The 19036-nt window shown below is 41.3% G+C and overlaps 1 protein-coding gene across 1 annotated transcript in view; it reads right to left on the bottom strand.

The window, feature by feature from the left end:
• Positions 1 to 19036, bottom strand: part of iqsec3a (IQ motif and Sec7 domain ArfGEF 3a) — a 91187-nt gene that overhangs the window by 57204 nt on the left and 14947 nt on the right. Inside the window, exon 2 of the mRNA XM_070853506.1 lies at positions 14152 to 14232. Coding sequence (XP_070709607.1) covers positions 14152 to 14232 — 81 coding nt within the window. The remainder of the gene's footprint in view (positions 1 to 14151; positions 14233 to 19036) is intronic.

Below are 19036 nucleotides of genomic sequence, written 5' to 3'. Positions count from 1 at the left end.
GATCTAAACTGAGTCGAAATTTTCATTAAACAGAATTATGTTGAGATATTCATAGCAGAATCTGAAATACTTCATACTTTACTTTACTTTGTGTTGCTGAAATAGTGCCAATGTAACAGAAAAGAAAAGCATCAATCCACATCCTTAGCAACCTTTGAAGCCTGCTGATGATCACTTACACACTCTAAAGTGTTAAGGAAGTACGTAATACTGTCAGAGTAAGAGCTTTCCTGTTCATACAGAATGATCTGTTTGATCCATGTTTGAAGACGAGAAGAGAAGAGATAACAAGACAGCACATTTGGCATCTGATAAAACACATCGTAAGCTCTTCAGTGTATTACACCAGAGTGGGCCATAAACATACACACAGGCATCCATACACAGCACAACACAGCCGGATACTTAATGCAACCAAACACAGCACTGGCTTAGGGCTTGTGAAACAATAATACAGGGGGACCATGAGACAAACATGTACACATATCTGATAAATGCCCTACGAGTTGTTCAGTGTATTATACCACGTATCATGTTCCAGGCTATTGCTATGTTACTGTATCTGTCTGACATCTCTTTACACACAATGGAGTAAAATCAGCAGAAATCTAATCAATTTTTAGTAAAGGAAAAAAAGATTTAAGTGTGCTTATCATGAAACAAATTCAGCAGTATATACAATAAGCCCTTAAACCAAAGTACAGTTGAATTACATAATGATAATTGACAGGAGAAACCCTGGCGAAATCAAAAATATTATTATGCGCACCTTCACTTTCTAACCCTTTTCTGTTGCTGTGCTATGTGAACGTCACACAACTTCCTGCTTTGGCACCAAATGTAAACAGGTAATTTCTAAACTGTTTGAACACACAACAAATGCAGCCGATCTTTCTGGAGAGGAGTCTCCAGATTAAGTGCACAGACCGAACGGTGCAAAGTTATTTATTTCACTTCCTACAGGGTTTATTTGTCACCGGCGCTCAGCGCTACAAAAGAAAAGAAATCGAGAGAGGAGGTTATTTATCGTACTGACAGAGCCGAAGCAGAAGGGGCATGGTCTGGCATCTGGCGCACTATTCACTCCTTGGCACGTTCTCCATTATCTGTCACTATTTTCAGACACACACATGCACACACTCATAAACTCCAAATCAGTCTCCCCTCATCGGTGAAATTGCTTTCAAGGGAGGGGTAAAAAGAAAAATAACTTTCACTCTGTTCGTTCTATGGTAAAAATAAAGTTAAGGCAGGAGGGGGCCAGCTCTGTGTTTCCATTGACTCTCCACTAGAAAGTGGTGAGATGCTATCCTGTCACCAGGCCGATAAGAGCAGGAGAAAATTCAATTACATTTCAGTGAAATGTGAAAGGTTTTTCTTCCAGAGTGAGAGCCCGTCCAAACCTGTGTGGACCTTCACATTTAATCTTTTCTCTGACATTGGTCCTCTTTGGAGGTGATGTGGGCCGTGAGAGAGCAACCAGACTGGCTGGCAATGTCAAAGCAGGTCTAACTCGAAATAGGCTTAGTGGGCTACTGTAGAAGCGGACTAATGATGCGTTTTATAGTTACCAAATGGGGTGAAACATTGGAATCAAAAAGAGAAGGACACCTGGTCTGCAACTGTGGTGCAATGACAAGTCTTGACTTCACCGACAAAGTCTTTTTATATTAAAAGGTCAAAACAGTTCTTCAGAAATCTACATTAACTGTCAATGATTATGAGTCACAGACACAATTTTCAGCTTCTTTTTCTTCGTCTTTTTCTAAAGGCATCTTCATTTTGAATGCTTCTCTGTGCTTCTGTGCAACATAAAATGGAAAATGTTTTTTCGACTGGCACCGCTGGTCTTTTTCAATGAGTAACTCATTTTGACCGCCCGTCACCTCTTCAAAAGAAGGCCAGAAGTGACAAGGAATAACACAGCCTGACATACACACTGCGAAGATGACTCACCACAAAACAAAAAAAAAAAAAAACACAGTTGAAGTCATGGTAACGGCAGCACACTGTGCACAAAGCATGACAGAGTCGAAAGGGGTAATCTCTGACACATTTTTCCTTTGATCAGCATTCAGGCCTCTGAAGGTGGGTCATTCATTCCAGTGTAATGAGGAAACTCAAAAAGTAGACAGATCCTCCTCACAGAAGTCTTTCTCATCATAAATATAGGCATTCATTCCACATTCATTCAAACGGAAGATAGTATCTCTTTTACCAAATGGAAACAAGCATCCACCTCATTAAATCTCGCCATTCCCCTGCTCATCACCCCTGTCTCTCATTACAGTGAGCGAGGCGACAGCACAGTCATGTCGCCTTGTCAGCGGTTTTTTAGCATCCTCCTCCGCCTCCTCCTCCTCCTCCTCTCCACTCATTTCCTTGTTGATCTACTGTCGTGAGGCTGTCGGTGAGCTGTCAGGACAAGGACTCTACCCGATGATGTACGCTGAACCTGACAGTGTCACCCACGCCTGGGACACCTAATGTCCCTTCACAGGGAACAGTGGGGAACAACCTGTACCCGTTAGATCGCGACCTGGTTCAGTGTGTGCATGACTGGGAGGTACAGCAGGTGTGCAGAATTCCTGTTTTTCTCTTTTAACACCTTTCTATGTATGGAAATCTTTCACTCTCTTATGAGTCCTACAATTATTTATGCATATGCTGCACTTGCTTCTGACGTGAATGAGGTTAAACACACGAGGATGATCTGGAAACAATAGCAAATCCAGAGTAATATGGCACCTAGCTGCATGAAGGCAATGTACAGTCATGGTTGTGTTTGAGTGGAGCTCTGAGATTCAGCCTTCGAAGACTTAACATACCTGCTGGACAGCTGCTATGAACTGGCTATATTCTTTAGTATGGAACACCAGGTTTAATAATATAAACATCCCACTCACTCCCACACATTGAAATACCAAATGTAGGCTTATCTTTCTAAATCTATCTTTTCTAAATCTGGCACTTTTGGCACATCATATTTTTCATGAAATCTTGATCCGATTACGAAAGAGTTAGATATTCAGCTACATCGATACCCAACCACAGATCTGACCCAAATTCCGCAAGCAACTCAGAAAAATCGTGCACGTTGACAGTACAGTTACAGAGAGGAGGTCATCACAAGGACCCAGGGAATGAAAACACCCACTCAGCAGCATTTTAGTGAAAAACCCACCCTCCGTAGGGACTACATTAAAAGCTAGCTCAAAAGTTATCCAACGTATCACTGCCTGATTACGACTCTATGTGTGGAAGACAACATCAGCTTCTAGGGTGATTTTGATTCAGCATTTGAAATAAAATTTTAAAAAGTAAAGGCCGTGAGAGCACTTATCACCTCTGCCGATTATGCCACCAATTATACAGCAAAGTAACAAAAAAATTCCCCTCAATTTACACATGATAAAGCTGCGGATAATTTACATTCAAAAGGTCAGAAGAGCCTTACATTTCCAAGCTCTTGGTACCTCATCTATTACCTGCCGTGCACAGCAGAATGAGCCAGATTGTTAATTCTTCTCTCAATTTGAACCCACGGGAGATTTACAGCTCACACTCTGCCCTCTTTACTAACTCTGGAGCTGATGGTAGTGCAGCTGAGAGCACCAGATGCCTGCTTTTGGGGCATTTGGCTCTAGCTTTTTTCCACAACGAGGCGTGCCATAACACATTGGCACTGGTTGACATGTTGTGGACTATGTGGGTGAAAGTGATGGTCACTGGGCTCCAATTGTAAAGCAGCTGTCATTGACTTCTTTACAGTTTAATAGGAAGAGCAAAGATGACTAGGTGGAAAGATGGAGGATGAAAATATGGGCTGAGGCCAAAAGCAAAAAGGTCAGGACAAAATGTGCAGCCAGCATGTGGACCGACAGCTGTCCCTGACTGGCAAGACTTGTGTTCCTCATTAGCACCCCCTGCTGTCCAGAGGAGAGGCATTTTGGTTATTTGTAGAGCTGCAGGCAATTTAGATACAGGGACAGCTCCAAAGAAAGAACAGAAACACAAACAGACACTCGTCCCTGGACATTATGCTGTTTTTTTTTTTTGGCCCATGCTCTTTCCTGCATACACAAACACTCACCTACACACAGGGGACATTTTATCGCAGCACAGTCAGGCAGGAGTTGAGCTATTGACTGGCCTGCAGAATGGGACTATGGGTATTCTGGGACCCCTGAGATGATGAAGACTAATAAGATGGCAGACCATTAAAGACGGCCGGAGAAAGGAACAAAGGAGGGGAAACGGAGAGCATTAATACTACCATGGCACATTGTGTGTGTGTGTGTGTGTGTGTGTGTGTGTGTGTGCTAGTGAGAAAGAGGATGGTTACTGCAAGTCAGTGAGGCTGTATATCACGCAGCTCTGCCACGGTACACGAAATCTTTATCTGAAATCATACGAGCTGGTTGTAGCCTGAACGCAGCGCTCATCTGAGCCATTATAAAGATCTGTATTCAGACTCAGAACTAAGAGGGGCCATAATCAGAGCAGAACTTCAGCTCATAATGATCACCTCATTTGTCTCTGAAATATGGAAAACATTACGGAAAAAGGTACATTTATTGTTTTATTTCTCACAGCAACTCTGCCAGCTCACAATGGTTATTACTGCATAATAAGCCTTCCTGCAGCATATTTCAATGGGTATTATGGTAGTGGCTGTGACTCCAGGGACAAATGAGTCAGCTCCTGGAAATGACCAAAACTATTGTTTAGCATGGTGCAGTCCTGTATAAAAATGATCACATTTCTCAAATAGAGACAGAAAGAAAAGGACAGAAAGAAAAGCAATCATCGTAGTGTATTTCAGCCTTTTGACCTTCAGTTACTATTATACTGTGTATAGCAGCACAATTTTGAACATTTTGCTTGAACTTTTGCTGTATTATATTTATATTATATTGAAATACATTTTACATACAGGAAAATATTCCTTTTCTCCCTTCCTGTAGCATATTTTAGTGGATATTATGGCATGCCGTGACATTTGGTTAAACATTTCCTGCCTCTGTCCTTGTGCTATACTTAAAGTTGATTGTCAGCAGTTTGGTATTGCACAAATTTTTTTTAAATGATCAAAACCGAAGCAACAGAGATCACAACTTTAGTCCCTCATATGGTTTAGGCTTCAAAACCACTGGATGCTACATTTACTATGATGCAACAACTTATATTTTGTATTAGACGATCAGACTCTCCCTGCTGGGTGAAAATCTAAATCTTTTAGATTCCGCTAACAACTTTTTGTTATAAATTTGTATTCTTCAAGCACAAGCTGAGATAACCCTGATGGCTGCGACACGGAAGACATTAAACAACTGTTTTGAGAGGGTGAGTAGCACTCCTCATGACTTGTAACCTGATTTTGACATGTAAACCTGGTTGAGTGGCCCGGTAGAAATATTGATACACTACAATTATTATCAAAAGCTTTCAGTCTGCCTTTAAAAGCAGTTTCTCTGTGCCAAAGAAGATCTGAGAACCAGGCCTTGACATTTATACAGAGGCTGAGACTTAAAAGACTGCTGATTCTGAGACACACACACACACGGAAACATTTGAAAGCCCACACACACAAGAGATGCTGCAGCAAAGTCATCAAAATGTTGTGCTTTTATTAAATCTCCTCTGTAATAAAACCCTCCGCTCGCTTCGCAATGCTGCCATAAGCTGCAGAATGGAGAGAGAAGAGGAGGAGAAGCTCCCAGATCGGAACATTTGAAGTCCACCACTGTACCCCTGATCTGCTAAGAGGGGAGATGGGCTGACATGACAGAGGAATGCGGCAGAGCGATGACGTATAAAGTACAGAGCGGTGTGGCCCTCTTTATGTATAGCCTGTCGAGATATGTATGCATTAAAAAGGACAAAACAGTGAATGATGCCCATGATCGTTAAACTGAGCATGAGCAGATCTGTTATGTGGTAAGTGTCTTGAATAAAGCAGGCCTCGGGGTGAAAATAAATTAGTCGGAGCATCACTTTAATTAGAAATTACTCCAAGCACTCGCACTCTTTAAAAGCTCCTTTCATTCATTCACAATACTGCCGAGTGCTGATTTCAATTTTCGAGTGAATTTAGGCTACTCAGATCCCAGAGGATGTGTTTAAAGAGGAATGAGCAAGAACAAAAACCAACAGCTGAATGGATGGACCCCTGAGGAGAATGACACTGTGCTGCTCTGATTGGCTTAGAGACAAACCCTTTGAGCCAATAGGAAGATGACAACAGAGAGACGGGCAAATAAAACATAAGGCTTACTGATGGCTGTGCAATTATTCAAACAAATTCATACATGCGCACAGACAGACACACACACACACACACACACACACACACACACACTCAGATACGCCTAACTCCAAACAGACAGGCTCTGGATGTTATGCCGTATCTTCCTGCTGTGCCCTCTGTTCCCATGACAACAGAACAGCAAGCCGACAAGGTCACTTTCTCCAGCTGAGGCAGCGTGATAGCACGACCACATCATGCAACAGAGAGAGACGGAGACGGAGGGAGATGAGGACAAATATTAAATTATGGGGTGAAAAGGTGAAAGAAATTTGGCAAACTGTGATTGACTATACCACATGTGTGAAATTTAATTTGCGGCTGCACAGGTGAGACTAATACTGATATGAGGACAAAAAGTAGACGTGATCTTGCATTTTAACAAGTGTACAGTGTGAGAGTGTGTGTGGGGGTGTGGGGGTGACTACTGCACATCTCAGAGGCGAGTCCTGAATGGCTAAAAAAAGCTTCAGGCACACTTTTCCCGACGTGCCCCTGAACGTCCTCCAACTGAACGGATCAATCATTCTATCAGTTCCTCCGCCTGTCTCAATGCATCATGGTCCCTGTAGCTCTGCCCATTCTCCCCAGCAGCCATAACCTCTATTTGTCTCGGTTGCTACGAGAAGTGACAAGGCATTTCCAGCTGTGTCCTTATGCATCCCACGTCACCTTCCCATTTGGCAGACAGCATGACTCCACTAATTAGTGCAGTTTATTATTAATTCCAGTGATTAATTAGAGAAAAAGGTGTCTTGGCGAGACGACACAGCTGTCTACTTGTGCAATGACCAGATTGAATTAATTTCCTGCAGAAACACCATCATTCTCCCCACTGTGATCCCTCGCCCTGCCAGCTTCATCTTAACCACTCGTGGCATTTATCGACATTTTATTCGCGTTCACGATCAAGGACGTTTTTGAGGTGCAGATAAAAATGATGACACAAGCCTCCTAAATCTGGGCATGGCATTGATCCAAATGTGTTGTCCTTCTTTTTATATTTCTCTCAAGTCATATGCCTCACCAGCTGGACTGTCTAATCCCTCCTTTCCTCTATTCCTTTATAGCGTACCATAAAAGATAAGGTTGTAAATTTTAATTACACTAGGAGTTCAAAAGTGCAGTCACCTCTAATTTATTCCGATTAGACAAGGCTAAATTTACTTGCAACTGTCACTTTTTACTTTTGGATGAATAGTTTTTACTGCCCAGCAACAAACCATTACCCCCCAAAACAAACTTTGATTATCATGTGTTCATTAAGATAGAACTCATTATCGGACCAAAAAAAAGTATAGGAAGCTCATGGACTTGATAACTAATTTCCTTTCTGACAAGGTAAATCATGGCAGATTGTGTGAGCTAATTAGCATAGCATACCTCATTAAGGTGTTGGTGGTGTGTGTGTGTGTTTTGTCAGTAGCACAGCAGGAGGAAAAATTTAAAAGGGTTTTTAGATGTTGAGCAAGATGCCAGTCTTTCCGTGCGCACTGTGAGCTGGTGGGGGAAAACAGTCGCTTTGGCTGCTGAATCAACGACGGGCTAGTGTATCAAGCCAAAAAATTTGTGCTGTCACCTGCCAAAGGCTGACTGTTCAGTTTATATTTAACTCTGTGACCAAAAAGAGTGAGTGTTAACTACTCTATCAGCTTCATAAGCATGCATTCAGGATGATTCCGCCGTGAAGGGACACTGTTTTACTTGAACTTAAAGTCCTGTGGAAACATGTAGACAAAGTATATTGTGTTGCACACTTTCTTTCTTTCTTTGTGTCAGTCTTTCAGCTGAGCAAAGCTAAATTTACCCTGCAAGTATGAAGACTCAGCACAGTTGTTTTTATGCAAATGGTGATACACTGCAATACATATTGGCACTCACTTGAGACAGAAAAAGTGATTAAAGACATTGTTCCGCGTGACATTATTCTGTGCGTCTGGGGTGATGCTATTCCAGAAATGTGCTCCTGTTGTGGCTGTTCTTTCGCTTGATGTGTAACAACTCATAACTTTGCTTATAACTAGCTTATAACTCACACAAACACCTATTAATTTAAATTTAGCGCCATAAGAAATTAAAGGTTCTCCACAACATTCAGACCATTAATATAGCATTAAACAACTATTTGCCATGAAAAGATACGACGACAAAGGGGCTCAGATTAGAACACACACAGAGTGACTGATTTTCAGTGAGCGAACCACCACTGGGAAAGCAAGCTTAAGTCAGAGCTGCTGCCCAGTAACAGACTCAGCTACACTACTGAGCTAACGCAGTAGCACAAAAGCTAAGAGAGCCTGTCAGCCATTGATTGTGTACAGAATAAACAAGAATGACCAAGGGACCCGGCTGCAGAGCTGCAGCAGTAGTGGGGGCACATATTTGTTTTGGTCTGAAGATGCTGAAATATCGTATAAAGAACCTTTTAAAAATACATTAAAAATGTAATAGCAATTTGACCTTTAGACCTTTATACCAGTTAACCATTTCTTTGCTTTATGAAAGGCATACTGAATTGTTTCAAATAAAGCTCCCTTTCTTACAGAAGAAAGACGAGGAACCTATTTAATGCTGCAGTCTTTGGCACTCATTACCTGCAAGTGGCTTAAAGGTTAAAATTGCTGAAGATAGTCCTTTACCTGCCTGTAAACGAGGCAAGCTGACAGATATTTTATCTGCAGCTGCTGTCACTTTCCTGACTAAAGGCCCGTTCACACCATTAAGTCATGTGGGGAAATGATCACATCTTTCAAAATATTGTGTTCCATAATTCTCATACAATGAAAATGAAAATATAAAAGTAAAGCTAACGAGCTTGCTAACGATCAGGTAGAACTGAAGTGAATGGCGCAACACAGCTGATAATCTGCTATGGCTTCCTCAATTTCAGACTCTCCGACTCTTCATTCCCTCAAAGGTCAGCACTGTCAAGGCAACTTGCAATTGGTCATTTACTTTGTCCTGACAACTGCCCCCACAAATCAGATCCACCAGCCCAGAACTGCATGTCTGATCCTGGTTATGGGTCCTTTGCATGAAGTGACACTATGTGCTTGCTTTATCTTCAGACAGGATGAAATATGGACAGAATAAGTACTTAACATGGAAAAACACCATCCTTACCAGAAGCAGACATGTAAAAGCTTGTAAAAATGTTTTCTCAAAGTTAGCTTCTCATTTTGTTGGAAATACAGAGTGATAATGCAAATGCCAGCCTCTTTTTTGACCTAACAATAGCTTGGTGTCCCAAATATCACAAAGTAAAGGGTTTTTTTCTGATACTGATTTGCATCTCAACAGAGAAATTACTAAACAACAATGTCTTTTACCAAGATTCTGCTTGTCTTGAAAAGCTACTATCACTGATGTCTTCTGTATTCAGTCCATATGGCTGTAATGTGCCCCGTGTCTGCGGCACTACTGCTGTGTCATGCTCTATCAGAGCCAGATATTGCACCAGCGACCTTGTAAGTTTTAAGTGACAACGCTAACTAACCCTAGCCAACAATTTATTGGCTACTTTACTGGACGAGATAGCTGAGAAAGCAGCTGCTGTCTCACTGATCTGTTGATACGAGCTACACCTCGCACTGTTCAAACTGGCAAGGTGTTACTCTTGTTTACACATACTGTACAGACCAGTTTTTATTGATAGAACAGCACTTACAGCAGTTATTGCCACTTGCAAAAAAACTATGTTTCTGAAGTGGGTGTGCGGAGACGACAGTTTCTCTTAGTGCTTGAGAAATTATTTGTATGTGGTTCCAAACATCTGAGTAAACTTCACACGGTGGCATCAAATCATGAGCGTTAAGTCATGCATTGGAAGTGTTTTTAAGGGTAAGGAAATGTTTCTTGCATTGTTTTCCTTGTGCTACAATTCCAATCAGGCCTCGAGTGTGCACAGTTTGTTACGTGGAAACTCAAATTCAGATATCTTATAGATTTAAATACTTAAACACAGTTTAACTATTGTATTCCTGTAACCCTAAAGGCTGGAAAGGCTTTATTTTGTTGTGTAAGAGGATGCTTGCATTGGCACCAAAACACACAGCGTTGATTTAAAAGGTAATAACGTTAGCTACTTCTTGTCCACCAGGCATCTTCCTCAGTGTCATTATTTATAGTTTTTCTGCTGTGTCACTCTAAATGCTAGAATATTCTAATAAGGCTTGCCTTCCATCTATTAGGTTTCTGGGGCCCTGTGTGTTGACCACAGCAGTTCTCAATTTTGCTGCAAAGCACAAAGTTAAACTTAAGGTCCCCTATGGAAGTGTAAAAGTAACAACAACATCCTGTTGTAATTTTAGCACACAGCAGCAGAAGATGGCTCACAGTACTAATTGAAAAGCCGTGGCCATCCCGCACAATCAGCCCCTTCCATGAGTGATTATAGATCTTACTTGGTGACCCTGAATACAAATCCGCTATAGTCTCTGAACCCTCTGGTGCCTCCTTAAAACCTGGCAAGAGTGACCAGACTGTCAGGGTGAGTTTCCAGCCTCCGTAGGGTCCTCATTATATGTGACAGTGAAATCCTCACTTCTCTTTTCAGTTCACAACTTCCTACTTTCTCCTCATTTAAATGATCCCACATACACCGTGTTATTACCTGCTTGTCCCCCATCTCCTAACTGAACGAAACCAAGAGCGACTATGGCTTTAAATTAGTACAATGAGCCCCTGTCGAAGCTCATGCCAGTGCCCTTTTCTGAGCCGACCCCTCTGACACAGAGGCATGAATTACTCTCAACTAGAAAGAGCAGTGCAAACAAAAATATCAATGATTGTGCTTTGTCTGTCAGGTTCAGTGTGTGAAATAAGGCTTCATTACATCCTGAAGTGGAGGCAATGAGTTGCACTTTTCATATGTTAATCGGGCTGTGTTTGGTGGCAAGTGGAGCTCCTCAGCTGTGCAAGACAACAGGATCCACTCACTTTTGTTTTTATAGGAGGCCTTTTGTAGATTTTTGCAAGTAATATGCTGCGGATTGCAGCAGTTTGCATCAAAAAATACTTCTTCTGAGAGTCAAAACGCATAAACAAATATGAGAACACGATACACATATTTTTTAGATTCAGTGTGACTTACACTTTCTGAGGATATATTTATCTCTGATGTCCATTTTGAAAAATGTCCATAAATCGACTTGAAAATCTGAAAAAAGATGTTCCTTATAACTCCAGAACTTGCCTGAGAATCATCATTCTTTGAGTTTTCTGCACTATCAACGTAATCCAGTGATAGTTGTCTGATTTTTTAACTAATATTTTGGCATTACTAAGGGTAAGAACGTCCCGTCGGCATAGTACTGCATCTACACACGTAGAAACACTTCTCCCCCACAGATATTTGCCCTTTGAAAATAACAATATATAGCATGTAGTGACTCTGCTAAAAGCTTCTATGTCAAGAAAGAAAAAAAACATGTAAAAAAGGCAAAGGGTTCGGTAAAGTGGATGTGACTCACTCATCTCTTCGGCCAGCCTATCATTACGGATTTCCCCTGCTGATCTGGTGGCGTGCAAAGTGTGTTTACCTGGAGTATGTAAATTATTTTATGTATGCAGTGTGTACCGTGGTGACACACTGGCACATTCACGTGTACATTAACACACACACAGATAGACAGGGAGCTATGTTCTGATCACTGCCAAGCCAAAGCATGCAACATGATAAGAACTTTTTTCACATGAACACAGATGCATTACATGTGTCAACAGGAAGGCTCACCAATTTCCAGCATGGGAAAGACCCTACAGTACACACATCAATGCATTATGGTAGTTTTACATTGCATAAATTACAATTTTGTTACATGTTACATGACTTTTTCAAACTTAATGTGACCACAGTGGAGAGACAAGCCCGAATGAAGTGACCATGAATGATGATGGATGCAATGAGGTGTGGGTGCTATGCGAGTTATGTCGCTGTGATGTGATGTGGTGATGCCACGTGAGTAAATGATCAACAAATCACTGACAACAATGCGGAAATACAGAACTCAACAACAACAGAATACAGCTTTCAAAAAGAGATAAGACGCAACAAGAACAAAAAAGAAGGACAAAACCACAAGCTGCTTTCTGTCTCGGCCCCAGAGAGTCCTCCTTTGAAGTGGTTTGCTTCAGTTATTGGCAGGGGTTTGTTTTGAGGAGTTGGAGGGGTTGACAAGTTAGCAAGGACCTTGTGTTGTGCACTTTGGTTCTACTCTTAGCTAATGGTCCCTAAGCACAAAGCAATCACAAAACACAACAGCACCGAACGGCTCCTATCAAGCAAAGTTCAAGCTGCTGAACTCCGATCGATTCTTGTCTTTTGTTTTTTGTCTACCTTTTCAATTTCCCCTCCAGCTTTGATTTTCTGAAAGTCACTCCTGTTCAATTTTAAACACTACCTCTGGAATTGCAACATGTTTAACAGGCGTGAAGTGACTTTTAACTGCAAGAGACTTGGGTTTTGAGTCAGTCGCCGTCGGATGATTCAATCAAACTGACAATTGGCTTTTTGTTTTTGCTGTTCGTTAAGGTGGCACAGTCAGCCACTAATAAGCATTCACTACTCTCCCTTCACCACCATGATTCTGTCCTTCAGTCTATCCATGAGGCTGATTTTAATACCACACAGGCCTCTGAGGTGTTTAAAGGCCGATTTTGTCTGTGCTTGTTGCTCTGCATACTTCTGCCACTTATTGTGTCCAGCACTGCAGGGGTTATGATTTGCCATTAATTCCTGTCTACTTATCTGCTATTTTCTGCCAAGCTCAGACAATGCACCAACAAACAAACCATTTTGGGGCGGATGGCTTAATTGCTACTGCTGCGCCTTAGCTAGACAAATGGCGTCATTTTAAGTTAACCTCTGGTGGTGGAGTGCACTTGGGTAAATAAAAGCAGGAGGCAAACAACATTTTGCACCATCAGTTCTGCTTGAAAGGGGCGAGATAGCACCTCATCAAAAGCCTTGTCAAGAGCTTTTATTATTTCTTTTTGTTCACGCTTATCTAATTCTATATTTTTTAGACTGCCTATTCAACACTAAATATCAATTATCCTCCCCTCAAAGCTGCCATACAAAGGTACAGGTATTACAGCAGCTAATTATTGGTTGCTCTATTTTTCACATTCCCGAGAGCTTGTGCAAATTACCACATCAAACTAACAATAGAGCTCTTAAATTGGCTGACTTGGAAAACTTTTATTGAAACAAAAGACAGTGTTTGGGATTCATATGCAAGTATTTGTACAAAGTCGGATTTCCAGCTGGCGGCATCAGCTCTTTCGCTGTCATGTGCCAATCTGACATAGAAAAGATAACAGCATCATCATCCTGCTTTGCTTGCTAAACTCAATGTAATTTTTTTTAAATCAAATTTTCATACAAGGGCTTGACCATTGTCCAGGAAATAGGATCTTGATGTGAATGATTTTGATATCATTATGGTGCTCCAGTGAATTCATCTCATCAGCCCGACAAGCAGCCTGTGGAACTGGCTAAATGTATCCAGTGTGTCTTAGATTCACTCAGGAAACAATCTCAAAGCCTCAACGAGACCCAAAACCCAAGCTGATGTGACAGAAGTCTCCCTCTTATTGGCCCATTGTTTTCATTGGAGGGGAAGAAGTTCAGAAACTGAAGCATTTACAACCACTTCAACTTAGATAACACTTCTGGGGTAGTTGTGTTGCCTTAAGTAGCTACTGCAGCACCGCTATTAACAGGATGCATGATAAGTGGCTGCAATTAAAATTTACAGAAAATAAAAATAAAGTTGTTCAAAGTAAATCAATAAGCTAAAAAAAATATTTGTGCAGATGTTACAAGGATGCAGACATCTTACCTGGGGACACAGGCTGTAGAGGTCTCCCCCTCAGGGGCCTCCGGGGCAGGGCAGCAGAACTGGTGAAGTACTGTTTGGTTGCTGTGTGAAGAAGAAACAGAATAATGGAGTAAATAGAAACGATCATAATGTATCCTTCTTTTGTGTTATAGTACTACATATTTGAGTCTTGTTAAACTTGCTAAACCTCTCCCCCGAACAGCGATTGCCCGATCATAGCTTAGCAACCGAAAGCACGGCAGTCCTGTCAAAGTTTGGATTTCTTCACGTTAAAGCGAAGCAGTATGCACAGAGCTGAGGAAAGATACTATAAAAGGTTTGGATGCTGCTTTCTCTTTCTTCTACTCTCTGTAAAACATAAAGCAACAAGAGACAAAGTGTAAGGAATGAATTCAATTGTGCTTGTTGACTGTCCCTTTAGCCAAACCGTCTACCTCTACCTGCCTCGTAGCTAGAGCTTTCATGCCTTTCCCTTGTTTTACCTGCCTGGTTGACCCATCACTTGTTTTGTTTTTTTGACTTCCTCTTGCTTTGGGCCTTCTGGCTTTCCAGCCTTCTTGTGTGATCTTCCAGATTATCGACCATGGAAAGGCTGATTCATCCTCACAACCGCAGCCTCCAATGTCTGCTTCTTTTGAGACCATGTTACAAAGCGCTTTGGCCCTCACACTGCCTCACTCAACTCAGACACAATATTGCTGCAGTGTTTATTTATAGGGAGACTTTAAGGATTACCCCAGCGGCATAAAATCACTGGCCTAGTGTCAGTTAGGCTGGTAATCAGAAGACAATGGCTGCCTGGTTTTGAGCCGTTGGCAGCTTGGTTGCCCGGCTTACAGCAGTTCTACTGACACTGGACCTTCATACAGCCGGATGTCTTTTACATTCTCAAGTAGTTAGTATTGTAGTAGTAGGCATTGTAGAATATTAGTTAGTCCCCCACTTGAACAGGTGGCATTCATCAGTCCAACTTGGAACACTCGTATGAGTTTTAGGATGAGAATACATAAGGCTGTCGCGTGTTTTGATAAAAAACAGTGAATGTGAACATAACTTTCCTTAAAATCTACAGGCCACCATTTATCTTGATTATATCGATGTGGACCGTAATATGTTTGCAGTCTTAAAAGCAGCATGTGAACATAGTCTCATATTTTGGGATTTGGAAAAAGATGAAGGGAAAGTCCACAAGCATCTGCTTTTGATGCATGTGTATCTGTGAGGTGATCTAAAAATGATATAAAGAGAGATACACAGAGGATGAATTCGATTCATCACCATGGAGATAGACACAAAGAGACACAAGGTTTCAGTGCTTCAGCACTGAGAGACGCACAGCCAAAGAGTGAATGTGTCAGCGCCATGGACAGAGACAGAAGACACGGTCGACGTTTCATGAAAAATGTGGAATGTCTGAAAAGTTTATTCCCTAGAATCAAGGAGAGAATCCTCCCAAAAACATGGCAAACTAAGTAAAATGTGGTTCCAATCCCTAATAAAGCAAAATGAGGCTGCAGCTAAGTATTTTCATTATCAATTAATCTGCTTATTATCTTCTGGATTGACTGATTAATCATTTAGTCTATAAAATGTTAGAAACAGTAAAAAATTGCGTCCTACATCTCGACATTTGAAGCTGATCAGCAGATTGACCAATCATTTCAGCTTGAAAGCAATGCCAGTAATATCCTCCATTGTTCTTTCATTATTTGCTCCCCTCCAGCAAAGGTATAAAATATTCTCAGCACCAAGTTTTATCTTACAACTCACCACAATATTGAGGTTGCGTTTCACAAAGTAGTTTAAAGGACTTAAAAGAGAAGAATTAATGGAAAAACAGCCAAATGAATGTGGGAAAAACTGACTAAACTTTCAAAATGTGTCATATTTTGGCAGAAGAAAAATAGGTGCAATTTACAGGTTGGTGAATGCAAGTGAGCCGACCAATAATACTTCAAAGCATTTTTAAGACATTCCCTGATTAATGGAACGCAGTGTAGATATACATTCAAGTGAAGTAACTACTACAGAAATATAGCAAGGAAAGAGCAAAGATATGAAATTTTAATGCGAATGTGAGAAAGCCAGGAGTGCATTTGCTTTCCTCCCTCCACTAGTATGCCCTCTCCTCCAACCTGGATGCCGCACATTCTTCACATTCTTCATCTTCAGGCTTCATCCATCTCATTCTTCAGCATCGTCCCTTCCCCCCACTCTTCTCCTCTCCTTCTGTCCCCTTTACAGGGATTTTCCATCACTCTGTACGACTCCCCATCCCCCTATTCCTCTGTCCTACGGGCATGGTGTGTTATGCAAGAGGGGAATTTGCTCAATTACTTTTGCTGTCAGAAGATGTAGCCAGTAAAAAGAGCAGCCGCTTTCCATATGCTGTGTCCTGTCCCTGGACATGGGACTTGGAGAAGGTCAGAGAGGAGAGAGGTGAAACATAAAGATGAGGAAGCAAGACCGGCATTCCCAGCAGCAGCCAACCTTCCATCCCTTATCACCCCTCTGTTGCCTTTTTATCTTTTGCCCTGTAGTCAATCTCCTTGCCCTCATCTCTTTCTATTTTCCATCCTGTCTATCCCCTGGGAGAGGACAAAGAAAACAAGGAGACCTTTATGTCTTCCTATATCGAGAGGATATACAGACTGCTGGTTCACCTCAACAGCACTTCAATCTCTTCACTTTAACGTGTCGTGAAGTGCAATAGTTTATCACACAATACATGAGGTCCGTTAAAAAAAGAATTTTTAGGCTGCAGATTTTAAAGGTTGATCCCAAGACGGCTCAACCATGAAAGTCTTTTTTTGTGCCCCCGTTGCACTGAAAACACAGAAAAAGTAACAGTGAGCAAGATCTTAAAAGGGAAGTTTGGTTGAGGGAGGTTGAGCAGCAACAGTACACAGTAGAGGGAGGGTATGACAGCAAATTAATTCCCATTGTTAATGGCTCCTCTAATTGTGTTCGCCTTAACGACCATGACACCACTGTGGCCGTTTTTAATAGGTCGAGAACACAGGCGGTCTCTGAGGGGACACAGATTAGTGCGAGCGTTGGAAACTACAGAGCCACTTGTTCACACAGATAAAGAGTATATATTCTGCAGGAGAAGGTATAAACATCTGGGTTGATAGATGTGAATGAATTAATACTCATTAATTCATTAATACTGTTGGAAACAGAGGGAAACTGCTAGTGTGACTCTGTCCAAAGGTAACAAGATCCACCAACCAAAGACTCTGAAACTTAATAATTATACCTTGTTTCTTTAATCCGTACAAAAACCAAGTGTAAAAAAACTACAGTTTGTAATTTTTACAGGGGGTTCAGCCCGGAACTATTTATTGGCTGGCACAGTGACTTCCTGGAGTCAATCCCATGGTAATGACAGTGAATGTGCTGTCTCTAGTTTCCCTTTTTCCAGTATTTATGCCGAGCTAGGCTGCTCCTTGTAGCTTCATATTTAGTGCACAGATCTGAGAATTGTATCAGTCAAACTCACAGCAAGTGAGCAAATAAGCAAATTTCCCAAAGTGTCAAACTATTTCTTGAAGGCAGATGCTATTTGTATCCAGGGTGGAATAGCCAATGTAGCTATTACAAGTAATTTGACTAATATCAGAACAGTATTTCTAGTAACGTTGTAAATATTAAAGACGTATGTAACCAAAATAAACCAGAACTGCAATCTCTTAATTTTACAATTCGAACATGATGGCCAATTTGCTGTTTAAAACAAGCTGTCAACTAACCTGACACCAATTAAATCTTCCATGTTACACTTTTGAGATGATCCTAACTCTAGTTTTTCATCATACTCCTGCTCCAGTTTCAAATTTGTGCATCCCACTTAGATGTGGCTCTGATTCTGAGTGCTGGCCGATGCATATGTATGAACAAAGACGGCATAATCTCAGACACTTCAAACCTGCTGAGTCGTACTTTTCTTGACAAAGGAGTAGAAAAAAAGCAGAGCTCATTTGAATTTAATCAATGCGTATTATTAGCTTTACTTGAAGTGGCGATGATGAGACACTTGTGGGTGATGTACAGACATAGTTTAAAATTACATAAATCCACTAGGAAAAAATAGTATGGTCACATCTGAATCTTTGATTTTGAGAAAAACACCTCACAGGAAATAATTGTGGCACAGAAAGAGGATGAACTGTTTTTTTTTTTTTATCCTTTAAAGCACCTTCCTTTTTACTCATCTTAACCATCTGCCTCTTTCTGCTTTGATCTCTGGCTTCTCCCAATTCTCTCTCCATTATTTTTGCCATCTCCCTGCTCCGTTTTACTATCACCCCCATCTATCCACTCAAAAACATCTTGCAAGCGTTTTATAACAATTTTGGTTTATGTGGAGACCTGTAAAAAGGCACCGCTGTGCTACAGCGATAGCACGAACCCAACCAAAGCTGCATAAAAGTCTACTATCATGTCACATATCATGAATCTTGTTCATGCTAGAAACAAGTTTCACTGATATGATAAGACTGGGAGCTATAATTTACTAATTAATCTCTGCTCTTCTTTCTCACACACACTCATTGTGATGACAATCCAACCATCCCCATGTTCGGGATTATGGAAACACTGCCTCTGCATCAACATGAATTTCTCTCCATGTTTTTGATTTTGAAAATTTGCAAGAGCCTCCAGTTTCAAACACACACCTCCCTCGAAACAGTGCGTGCCGTTTGATCAACGCGGGCACGGAAGATTAAACTGAACTCGCATGACCTGCTTTCTGATCTTCCACACCACTGACTCAGCTCCCCTCGTGTCCTAAACTCACTAATACCACCTATAAAAAATCTATAAGCTTTCGTAAGCTCTTCCACACACTGGGTCTGTTTGAGGGAGAGTGTAATCTGCA

This window comes from Pempheris klunzingeri, chromosome 22 (genome assembly GCF_042242105.1).
Source record: "Pempheris klunzingeri isolate RE-2024b chromosome 22, fPemKlu1.hap1, whole genome shotgun sequence".
Lineage (NCBI taxonomy): Eukaryota > Metazoa > Chordata > Actinopteri > Acropomatiformes > Pempheridae > Pempheris > Pempheris klunzingeri.
Note: the sequence above shows the minus strand (reverse complement) of the source record. Positions and strands in the feature narration are given on the sequence as shown.